Here is a 12454-nt window from a genome sequence, read left to right as displayed (position 1 = left end):
TTTCGAAGGGAAACGCCGAAGCCACGGGCGAGTGCGCCGAGGCCATCAAACGCGGCAACGCTCCAGAACCTCTCCCCCCCCGCCCCCCACCCCGAGGGAGCGGCACCAATTTGTGGCTGTCTCGCCAGGGGCCTGAACCCAGGGATCGGGAGGGAGAGAGAGGCCGCAGCTCGATCGCTTGACATCGGAATTACCCCCAGAGCCGGCGGAGGCAAACTCGAGATTTTTTTTGTTTGTTTGTAATAGTTTCGCTTTATTTATTTTTTAAACAACATATTTATTTATTTACTTACTGCGTCGCGTCGTGGGGGGCGGTGGGCGGGGTGGGGAGGGGCTGGTCGCTTATGGTGCAAATGCGGCCGTTAGGTTTATGGCCGATGATTTCATTTCACTGGGGGCTTGGGAGAATTTTACGTTTTGATTTCGAATCAATTGTGAATTATCCATGATTGATTCGGAACGCTTTGGGACGGGGGGGTGGGGGCTGGAGGTGGAGGGGGGGTGGTCGATGTCAATAAAATCGCGAGTGAAAATCCGGTGAATTCCAAACGAAGGGGCAACGTTGAAACGTCAACCCGAGTGCTACAACCACCGCCGCACAAACTCGACGCGCAATGCGCAGCCAATGGACTCCAGTTATTTTAAAATAATAATAATTCAGTTATTAATAATAATTATCAAGATAGATGTCCCCCGTATAGCCTTTTCAGGCTGTTGAGGCAAGTGCTGTTTTACGTCACACCTATGATGTCCGGCACCACACACGACGGTGTGTGGTGACTTAGCACCACGCCCGGCCGCTTTTGTCTCCCCAGTGGCGATGTTTCCACACCGCACCAGGCACTCATTTCAAGCTGAGTTGACCTAAGGGAGGCCCAGGACAGGTTCAAATATTCGTCACTGACCTTGGCCGTAAGCGCAGAATCGAACGAACTCGGACCGGCTGTTACATAGCGCAGTACTATAACCACTGCGCTACCGCTCCCCCCCCCCCCACACACGTGCTGTGCATTAAGGGGAGCTGATGCCACGAAGATGAATGTGATAGATCCGGGGGGCTTAAGTCCAACCGGGTCTGTCTGGGTGCGTGACCCGGAAATTGTCTCGCACCCGGCACACCACATCAAGTATTACCCTCGCTGTGTCTGCGGCTACTGGTCATGTGCCACCGAATCCACTTCTACCAGCGATCTGGAAGAAAAAAAACACTGAGTGAGAAATTACGCCCGCGTGTAGTTGTGGTTTTGACATTTTAGATCTCATCAGCAAGGTCAGGCTTGTTAAACAATGGTAATGAGAGCCAAAGGGTCAAAACCATTCCAGGGTTTGATTGCTTAAACAAATGGTGCTGCTGGATAATATTGGTCTAGAAAGCCAATATGCCAATTGACTAAACATTTAATTTATGTGTGGAGACAGAACGCAGTTCAGAAAATATAAATTCTACCCCTGACGCTCCACAATAAAACGTAACACGTTTGCGTACAATATTGCCTATTTTGTGGGGATCAGAGACCCATAATTTATATGAAGTGCTCTTGCCAATAACATCTGCTAAGACGGCAGCATTTTTTTAAACAAGCCCCGATTCTGCCGATGAGACCAAGAATGTCAACACGGGTCCAGAATTGTCTTCCTAAACGATGCCGCCGGATAATATGGGTCACTAAATCCAATTTTTCGACGGACCAAAAACATAAAACATTCTACTGCTTCACCATTTACTCATCGTGCATCGCGGCGGCGCATCGCGGCTTTGTGTGAGCGGGGTAGCGGCCACGAAACGTTGGGCAGGGGGCCGGGCAGAGCGCGCCGTGCCTTGCGCCTCCTCTACCGCCACCGCTCCACCCATCAGCCGCGGACGCCGCTGGGAACGTGGGACCCGGCGGCGGGGGCGAGGGGGGGGGGTGATTTTAATCGCAGTGCAGAGACGACGATCTCGGCGGGCACGGCGATGCGGTGACGGCTGCTCGCGCGGGCGCGGAATAGCGCGGTCGCCGAACGCGAAATAAAAAAAAATGTCAATACGAAATTCACACTTTTGAGGCAACAGTGTGGGCGCTCAATCGGTTAAGTGAAGAGAGGTACTGTTAGTTCCTCCAGGTGACCCACCCTCCCCCCTTACCTCCACCCCCTCCCCAAGGGAAATGCTGTTGGAAATAAATTGGCACGGCCTTCACTGCCCTTCATTTTGCAGAGGTGGAGACGCGGGGGCTACAGATGCCCCACCGAGGCCTGCGGTTTGATGGCGGAATGCACCGATGGCCTCAGGCAGGTGGTGCAGCGAAGTGGTCCAGAGCGGGAGGAGGAGGAGGAGGGTTTGGGTAGCTTGGGGTGGGAGGGATGCAGACGGGCGGGGAGGAGGAGGGAGAGTGTGGGCGGGCACGGTGGAGTGCAGGAGAGGAGGCTTCCTCGTGTGGACGAGAGCCAGCGAGTACGACATGAAACCAGGGTGCGGCTGCTGAGGGCGACAACGAGAGCGGCGATCGTGAAATGAGGCCCAAACAAACAAACAGAAAGAGGCGTCGACTGGACGTGGCCGGCGCCTGCCGAGCCTCGGCATTTGGTGGCACAGCGCAGGTCACGCCGGAGCCCCGGGCCGGTGACCTGCCGACGGAGCAGCCCTCGATGCTGCTGCTGCTGCAGCACGCACGCTGTCTCCTTGACGTCTCCGCCACATCCTCTAGTCATCTCATGGTGGTTAATTAATAATATGAAATAATAACATGATAATTAATCGTGATTTATACAACGAAACATTATGGAACACAAAAAACTGGCGAGTGCGCAACAAAAATAATATTTGACGTTTGGAATTACATTTGCGTGCCAGAGAAGGTTCGCAGGTGAATGACGTCATGTCGGCTGTTGAGAACACCGAGGGGACTTGGGCAAGACGCGTCATGTCTGTCAGGGTGAACGGCCGCGGGTGAAGGATGTTTGATGGGAACGGCGGCCAAGGGATGGAACTCATCCGTGCGTGGAGATGGACCAATGGAATCAGCTCGCGTGTGATGGTGCTCGTGGGATCATCACACGGCAGGGCCTTGAGAATTGGCCGTGGCTTGGGGAAGCCTTTATCCAGCAGTAGATTGATCATGGCTGAATGGCGATGATGAAAGTTACAAGCCATTCACTCTATTCCTTCTGTTATTTCTGTGACGCAATAATCTGACATTGTTATTGTGATTGTTGTTTTTATTGTTGTTGTGATTGTTGCTGTGATTATAGTGATTTTTGTGATTGTTGTTATTGTTGTGGTCAGCCTGTAACTCCCCACTGCTGACCAAAGCCATCCCACATTTTCATCCGCGCCTCCCTCTCTTCGTCCTGTCGTCCGCCTCTGTGATGTCGTCTCTCTCCTGCTGCTGCTGCTGTCTCCCTCTCTGCTTCTCCTCCCCGTCTCTCGCTCTCCCCGCGCCGTGGCTAATTTGTCCCCCGTCTTCTCTCAGCGACGTCTCTCTGAGCCGTAATTGGGCCGTGCGGGACAGAACGCTGCAGTTTGAGTTACTTCCACGGCTAATGGCACTTGAGCGCGTTCCATCGCGCGCTGTCGTGCTCAGAGTACACGAGGAGACTCAGCTCTCAAAGTGCCCATTAGTCAATGCGTATATTTTATCGCTTGTTTTATTTATGTGGTTATTGTTAAAGCGGCAGAAGTCCCAACGCAACCAAACTGCGCAATGCGCGCTTAATGCACTTTCGGGGTGCGATTGATTTCGCCGGTAATCCAGAGATCACCCGTTCGATCCGATCCGATCTTCCGGCGCGGCAATTGCAATAACGGCGGCAGATTTCTTAAAATCCCTCGCCTCCCCTCCCCTCCGCGTCTGTCCACCCAGCAGCATCAATAGGTAGGTCACAGTCAGTCAATCGGCAGGTCGTGTATGGTGGGGTAAAGTGTGGGTACTGCCACCTCTTAGATTGAACAGCACGCAAGGGACGTGCCCGTAGGAAGGCGTGATTCCACACCTACGATGAGCACGGTCGGCTGCGTACGGTGTGAAAGAGGTTCAAGATAAAGTACATACATATATTCCCATCATGCCTTGCATGCGTGCCACGTGACCGCCACAATGCTCTCAGCCTTGTCGCCCGCCTCCTCCAAGGCATCTGTCCAGCAGCGAACATTTTAGGCCAAAATGTAGTATGTTATATGTATGTTGCATGTTAAACCCCTCTCGCATCGTACGTAGCCAACCGCGCTAATCGTAGGTGCGGGGGGAAAGACACCAAACTAAAGAGAACGACACGAAGCGCAGTGCTGTTGGAGAGGTCCTCGTGGAGGCGCTACCGCCAACAATACATTGCAGGGGCTGCGCCTTAACCCTTTACCGCCATTGATTCTTCTCGTCAAATTTTGATGCTCAAGGCGTATGGATATTTAAAAGCACATGGAAATTGGGGTCATTGATATTTAAACACACGTTAGGATATCGAACACGAGTATTGATTTCCACTGCATTATATGTTTGCTGTGCCGTGTCATATTCCTTAAAGGGTTTAATGGGAACAGTCCCATACCAGATCACTTTCGGAAATCAAAACGCGAGGAGGACCGAACGGGTCGCAGGTCATAGCGCTGAGACGGCGCTGCTGAGACCCTCGGTTCGAGTCCACATTTTAGCCGCCTGTGATTAAGCAGGGTCTGTGAGTTAATGATCTCACTAAATGAAATCATGACATGGAATTTGGATCTGCACTAAATTTGTTTTAAAAAAATCCAACTGTCAGAGAAATACTAATTTAACAAGTTGCACAGTCACGTGACGAATACGATTCTAAATCTAGAACGATTCTAAGTGGTGGAGCAGGCGGGAGAGTGCTGCCCCTTAACGTGCTTCGCAGACGTTAGTTGAAGAGATCTCAGAAGTAACTCTACAATATCCGCTTCCGTGGGTCGTTCTCTACAATACGACGAGTTGCCGTGCGAGAGTTCCGAACGGGCTCTCTCGTGACCACGTGACACCGACAGCGCAAGCGATGTGTCACGTGGTGTGTGTGTGGTGTGGGGCTGGTGTGTGGGGTGGTGTGTGTGTGGTGTGGGGTGTGGTGTGGGGCTGGTGTGTGGGGTAGTGTGTGTGGTGTGGGGTGTGGTGTGGGGCTGGTGTGTGGGGTAGTGTGTGTGGTGTGGGGTGTGGTGTGGGGGTGGTGTGTGGGGTGGTGTGTGTGTGTTGTGGGGGTGGTGTGGGGGTGGTGTGGGGGGTGGTGTGTGTGGTGTGGGGTGGGGGGTGGTGTGGGGTGGTGTGTGTGTGGTGTGTGTGGTGTGTATGGTGTGGGGGGTGGTGTGGGCGGTGGTGTGGGTGGGGAGGGGTGGAAATTGCAGCAACAAAAAAATCTAACAAAAATATTTCCCCCACCCCGCCAAAAAAAATTGAAAATCAAAACGCAATATAACAGTTACCTGCGGGCATTTCGTATTTTGATCTCATTTAATTATTCATAGGTTCATTAGCTTGCGACGAGGCTCCCAGAGGCGAGGGATTTCCATAAGTTGAGCCCGACGTTACAGGCGCCGCTCCCTTTCCGCGCGGCCCTGCGCTGGAGTCGCGCTCGTCGGGATGGGCTTCGCGCGAATCAATGCGCTTCTGTGGAGAGGCACTCAGCAAGCGAGCCGCCCGGATTTAAGAGGCCCGCAAAGTCACATCGCAAGGACAATTTAGATTACATTTTCGGAAAGGTGGACGTGCGTACGTGTGTGTGTGTGGTGTGTGTGATCTGTGTGTCTGTGCACTGCATTTTGTAGACGTAAGCTGTGCCATTAAGCAAGGTATTAGAAGGCCAGGATGTGGCTCGGTCGAGAAGGGAGCGAGGCTGCCAATTGTGAGATTGTGAGAATTGAAATCCCATATCCACAGTTGGCTCAGCCTTGTAACTACAACCACCACCACCACCATTATCATCATAACCACCACTACATCAGCACCATCATAAGCATCATCAGAGCAACCACACTCCTCCTGTCACCGTCTCCACGATCCACTGCTCCTGACCACGGCCTGCGTCTCCAGCACGCATCACCACCATCACCTTCACCACCACCATCGTCATCACCACTACCATTAACACCATCATCACCACCACCTTTATCATCACCACCATCGTCATCACCACCACAACAATCACCACCATCACCATCGTCACACACTATAACGGGCACCATCGCCGCCATCAACTTCACAATGACCATCACCATTGGCACCATCCTCATAACCGATGACATCATCATCATCGTTACCACCACCACCACCATCATTGTAACCATCGCCACCATTGCGTCATTGTGTCCGACGAGCCTGCTCGGCTTGTCACGCCTCCGTACGGACGCCGCTGCTGCCGCTGCCGGGCAGCTGTCAGGGTGTGTGGGGTGGTGTGGGGGGGTGGTGTGTGCTCGTCCGCTAAACGGTTCCTCTTTCCTCTGCGCGGTTTCGGGGCAACGCTCTCGTCCACTTGGGCCGCGACGGGGACGACTCCGTGCATAGCGCGCCGCGTCACGCAGGGCTCGACGGACGGTCACGACGCTTCTCGGGCCGGAGAGCGTCAGGAGGGTGACTGCGCCTAAACGCGGGGATATCTTTCCTCGACAAATTTCGGCAAAATGTGAAGTGGCACACGCGCGTTCCCACGAGGGCCCTTCTCGCACACTCCGCCTACCCCCCCCCACACACACCAAGGCAGGCACGCACACTCCGAGCCGCACGCAACATTGCCACGCGGTGATGGAAGGCATTCAATACTTTCAGGAATAAAATAACTCCTTCGCAGCCTCCTCAGATAAGCCCGAGCTCGTGTCGTTCTCGCTCAAAATTACCCGGGGGAGTGAAGGCACAGAGAGAAATGTCATTAAGGATGTGAAGCGTTTTCTCTTGCCTCTTTTTTTACCTCCGCAGTGAATACGCGAGTGAAATTTGAATAAATTTTGGTTAGAAGAAAAAAACTGCCCGGTTGCTCAGGGGGTCAGAGATGCTGAGCCGCGCACTGCTGAGGGTCCTAGGTTCGAATCCGGGTGTCACCCGCACAACTCCGAACACACCGGGGCCTCGAGTGCAGCGAGCTGCTGGTCTCGGCCCGGCCAGCGATGACTGAACAATAAACCCATCGCATTACATTTCGCCCTGCAATGAATTTGGCTAAATTCCAGCTTCGAGAATGAAATGTCTACACTATGGGGACCTCATTTGCCAGTAAAAATATGATAATTGGTTCTTTACCCTTCTATCTGGCAACAAAACTGACACCTTTTTGCAAGGAGTCATGTAATGTCTGTTTAACCGTTATGCGACGAACACTAATCTCATATGGCAGCAGCAGGATGGGAGATGTTACGGCCCTCGACTGAGTGGACGTTCCTTGGCTCGTCTCCTTGGGCCGTACTCCAAACGCGCTGGGTCGCAGACCTCGGGGCGAGAGATCCGAACGAGTTCGCCATCTCACCACGAGGCGCCGTGACGAGATGGCGAATTCGCAATCGGGATACGACTTGGGGCAGAAGGAGACCACGTTTAGAACGAGGAGATGTAGCCGGGTGGTCAGGTGGCGAGATTATCGTAAATCTTTGTCGGAGGCTGGCTCAGACTGCCCACTCCCAGGCTGCCCACTCCCAGGCTGCCCACTCTCAGGCTGCCCACTCCCAGGCTGCCCCCTCCCACGCTGCCCACTCCCAGGCTGCCCACTCCCAGGCTGCCCACTCCCAGGCTGCCCACTCCCAGGCTGCCCACTCCCAGGCTGCCCACTCCCAGGCTGCCCCCTCCCACGCTGCCCACTCCCAGGCTGCCCCCACCCACGCTGCCCACTCCCAGGCTGCCCACTCCCAGACTCCCCACTCCCAGGCTGCCCACTCCCAGGCTGCCCACTCCCAGGCTGCCCCCTCCCACGCTGCCCCCTCCCAGGCTGCCCACTCCCAGGCTGCCCACTCCCAGGCTGCCCACTCCCAGGCTGCCCACTCCCAGGCTGCCCCCTCCCACGCTGCCCACTCCCAGGCTGCCCACTCCCAGGCTGCCCACTCCCAGGCTGCCCCCTCCCAGGCTGCCCACTCCCAGGCTGCCCACTCCCAGGCTGCCCACTCCCAGGCTGCCCACTCCCAGGCTGCCCACTCCCAGGCTGCCCCCTCCCACGCTGCCCACTCCCAGGCTGCCCACTCCCAGGCTGCCCACTCCCAGGCTGCCCCCTCCCAGGCTGCCCACTCCCACGCTGCCCACTCCCAGGCTGCCCCCTCCCAGGCTGCCCACTCCCAGGCTGCCCACTCCCAGGCTGCCCACTCCCAGGCTGCCCACTCCCAGGTTGCCCCCTCCCACGCTGCCCACTCCCAGGCTGCCCACTCCCAGGCTGCCCACTCCCAGGCTGCCCCCTCCCAGGCTGCCCACTCCCAGGCTGCCCACTCCCAGGCTGCCCACTCCCAGGCTGCCCCCACCCACGCTGCCCACTCCCAGGCTGCCCACTCCCAGACTCCCCACTCCCAGGCTGCCCACTCCCAGACTCCCTACTCCCAGGCTGCCCCCTCCCAGGCTGCCCACTCCCAGGCTGCCCCCTCCCAGGCTGCCCACTCCCAGGCTGCCCACTCCCAGGCTGCCCCCTCCCAGGCTGCCCCCTCCCAGGCTGCCCCCTCCCAGGCTGCCCCCTCACGTACGTTTGAAAGAAGAAAGTTGAATTTAACTAATTGAGGCTCAATGACCCATCTGGTTCTGTGTCCAAATTGGGATCGTGTGCGTCGACCCTGCCATTGAAATTCGGGTTCAGGGTTCAAGTTGATGTTGTGCAAGCAGGTGGTGGGAGAACTCGAGAGAGACGAGGATGGAGGAGTCTCATTTGCAAGCGTGCCCTGGGTCACGAAATCGACAGAAACCCAAATACAATGCATTACTTTACAGCAATGAAGAGATCAGAAATCGGAACGGAAAAAAACACACAATACAAAAACTGTACAATGCGAGACGTTGAGAATGTTGCACAAACATACGTTGATTGTTTAATCCGAGTTAAAGCTGACATTTCGACTTTACACAGATATAGAGTGACGATGCTAAATTAGGTGGAGTTAATAAAAATCACTGTCTTTATTTGTTCACCGTCTGGGGTTCGAAAAGACGAGTCTCACTTTGCTGGCAGCCACCAGTGCTTGTCCTATGGATGTACTCTGACCCTTGATAGGAATGTGGAATTTCCACCGCTATATGAGGAGGTGCAAACGGGAGGCGAGCACAATCCCTTACTCATTTGAGGCCGACATCAATTTGACGTTTTGTACTGAAGAGTGAGAGAACATGCCGTGATGCAATGGTCAGCACAATGCACTAAACAGTCCAGAGGTCACAAGTTCGTTCTCCCGGCGCGGCAGCTATATCATCGGCACGTTTTATTATTATCTCCCACCCCCAACCCCCCCCCCCCCGGCTTTGTCCACCCCCCCCCCCCCCAAAGCCGCTGTTCCTTCGACCAGCAGTGACCTGAGCAAACAATTACACGGCCGCACATTTACCTCTCGACGCGTGTTATCATCATAATAATTATTATCTAGGGCGGCCATTGGGCTCGAACCGCAAAAAAAAAATCCCGTCTGCAACAAATCGGGTGAACGCGCCACCACCGCTCGGCCACATCACCGCGCCGTGCCGCGAGACGCTCAGAGACGCCGGGGAGAGACCGGCGAGACACGGGAACGAGACGAGGTGGCCGCGTGCGCGCCAGCCCAGCGCCCTCGTCTGCAGGCGAATCGCGCAGCTGTCGAGCCCCCGGCACGAGCCACCGCCGCGCGCGCGCCAGCGTCTCGCTGGCAGCGGCTCCGAGCCGGTGCCTCGCGTCGCCCTCCCCAGCGTGATTAATTGAGATGCGGACGGGGCACGCCGAGTGTGCCATCCATCTCCACGCCGATCCGGCTAATTGCCTCAACAACTGAATAATGCATTCACTTGTTACCACCACCACTGCCGCCGCCGCTGCCGCTGTCGGGGCGGTGTGCCAACAGCGCCCGTGCGCGCGCCCTCGATGCGGGTACTCGAGAGCGTTTCCGCGGGTGGGTACGTGGACCGTGTCGTTTGTCACGAATTGTGAGTTGAGCGGCACAGAGCGCCGCTGCTTTGTGGAACTTGACATTGCGCTCAGGGCGGTCTCGTAACTCTTTCGTGATATCGGAGCGCGTCCGCGTGTTCGACGCGGCGCGCGACCGGTAATGCGCGCGCGGCTTTTACGACGCTCAATAAAAACGCGCGCATTGACCTAAAATAATAAGCACTTAGCGCGTACGCATTCAGCAGGATTTTTAAACGGGGTCCAATCCACTAATTACTTTCTGAGACAGACGCCAGAAAGAAAAAAATGCGCACACATGCCCAAGGTCCGAATTCCCAGACTGCAGGTCAACGGCCCATCATCCATCCCCTCCCCATTGTTTGCTAATACGAGTACCAATTTGTGGGAAGGTCAGCAATGGTTGATTGACGCGCTGGCCTGGAGTCTGCTACAGGAATGGTAAGTTTCCACCGTTAGCTCAGGGCCACTGATATTTCCCTGCCCCTGTGTACCCACAAGGGTCGTCTGCTTACGGAGAAACTGCAATTTTACATTTCAATAGTCAAGGTACAAATTTGCCAAATTAGAAAATGACCATACAACTCCTCAACTGGGGGACCATCCGCATCAGTCCATCGCCTACTGCCGGCAGACTCGTGCCGCGGTTTACTCTTGCAAACTGTGACTCAGTCTGGTCTCTTGAGTTCTCTGCTGGTTCAGCAAAGCACCACTTGAACCTGAAACCTCACAGTCCGTACATTCAAACGCACGCTTGGAGCCGTGAACCAGGGCGGCAGGGTGGTGACACAGAAAGAACGGCCTGGGGTTCGTGTCCCGACTCGGGCGCCTTGCTATGTGGAGTTTGTATGTTCTCCCCCTGTTCTGCAAAGCGTGAGTGACGAGTGAGCGAGTGTGCGTGAGTGTTGGGAGCGAGTGTGTGGAGTTTTGGAGTTTCCCCCAGTTTTGCATGGGTCATAGCTCCCTCAAGGTTCTCCGAGTTTTCTCCCATTCCTAAAGTAGCACACACAATGGAACTGGCACTGCTGAAAACAATATTTGCAAATGCTTTTTAAAAAATTCCAGCAAATTCTCTCCATTGTGTTTGCACGTGGCAACACAGCACCCTTCTGCAAGAACCTGGCAGGAGCCTCCTGCAAATGAGTGAGGCTCATTATCCTGGGGTGATCGGGATTCTGTCACCGCGCAGCTCCCAGACTATGGAACAACGCTTTTTCCTTTGCTAATAAGACAATCACAGTCGTTAGAGCTGTAATTTAAGTCTGTCTTGAAATCTCACCTCTTGAAATTCGCCTTCATCCCCCGTCTAGTTCCGTCCGTTTACCCCGCAGGTTCTGTGTTCATGTCCCGCTTTTCATTCACGGTGGTATCCAATACAAAGTGAAAATAATCATTATTGTTGTTGTTTCGGCAGGCTAAACAAGCAAAGTACTAATCATCATAATCTTAGTCATCAAGCGTGCGCGTCACAACCGCTGTCTGTGTCGCCCACAGCTGGTCGGCTTCGTCTACGCGTGCTACGTCATCAGCGTCTTCACGGAGGAGGAGGACAGCTGTGAGTGAGCACGCACCACGCGCCACGTGCCACGTGCCACGCGCCACGCACCACGCGCCACGCGCCACGCGCCACGTGCCACGCGCCACGTGACGCACCCTCGACACCACGATACCAGAAGCATTCCCGTACACGGGCGGCGGGTGGAAATGTGTGGGCTGGTTTAAATGTGTTTTTGTTGTGTGTGTTATAAATTAATGTAACTAAAATATATATTTTGCTTCTATAAATATTAATCTATAATACTGGTTTTGTTTTGGGTTAGATCGCGTAAATATAAATGTGTCGTCAAACCCGACACCACCCGACACAGGCGATTAGTAAGGTTTGTGGCGTAAACAACGTGCCAATTCGTTACTAGTACAGCACACCGGTGTGTCGGAGAGTAAACCTGCAACATTTACAATTCGATTACGACGTTTCGCCAGTAATTATAGCCAGCATCATCAGGCGACAGCTAGATTTGTGGAGCAATCCTCCCCCTACTGCGTTCTTAAATAAAGCTAGGGAGGTCGGCTAATATATGTATATAAATTATAATGGATATCAATTCACCCCACGCTGTGCCCGATGTCACCGCATCTCGCACGCCAAGCGGGGTGGGTGAAGCCCTCTACTGTCCACCACGTTACCCCCCCCCCCGTCCCCCAGCCACCGCCGCCTACAGCGACGACCTCCTGCGGCAGGCATGGAGGCCGCCCAACGCAGCGCTCTCCAGGCTCAAGCCGCTTGGCCTCAGACAGCTGAACAGATCGGGGCGCGTTACGGGTGACGCGGCCGTTGTGTTTCACTCCCGTTCGGGTTTTCGTCTTTGCGCTGCATCACACTCGGATGTCTGCCTATTCCCCCCAACCCCCCACCCCCATCTCCTCCTCC

General features: G+C 54.8%; 1 protein-coding gene across 1 annotated transcript in view; it reads left to right on the top strand.

Annotated features, from left to right (window-relative positions):
* LOC133353260 (sodium/potassium-transporting ATPase subunit beta-1-interacting protein 3-like) overlaps positions 1 to 12454 on the top strand; it is a 78446-nt gene that overhangs the window by 59345 nt on the left and 6647 nt on the right. Inside the window, exon 5 of the mRNA XM_061569360.1 lies at positions 11518 to 11578. Coding sequence (XP_061425344.1) covers positions 11518 to 11578 — 61 coding nt within the window. The remainder of the gene's footprint in view (positions 1 to 11517; positions 11579 to 12454) is intronic.

Source organism: Lethenteron reissneri, chromosome 43, assembly GCF_015708825.2.
Source record: "Lethenteron reissneri isolate LAM-NWPU_2019-01 chromosome 43, ASM1570882v1, whole genome shotgun sequence".
Classification (NCBI taxonomy): Eukaryota; Metazoa; Chordata; class Hyperoartia; order Petromyzontiformes; family Petromyzontidae; genus Lethenteron; species Lethenteron reissneri.
This window is presented reverse-complemented; position numbering and strand designations above follow the sequence as displayed.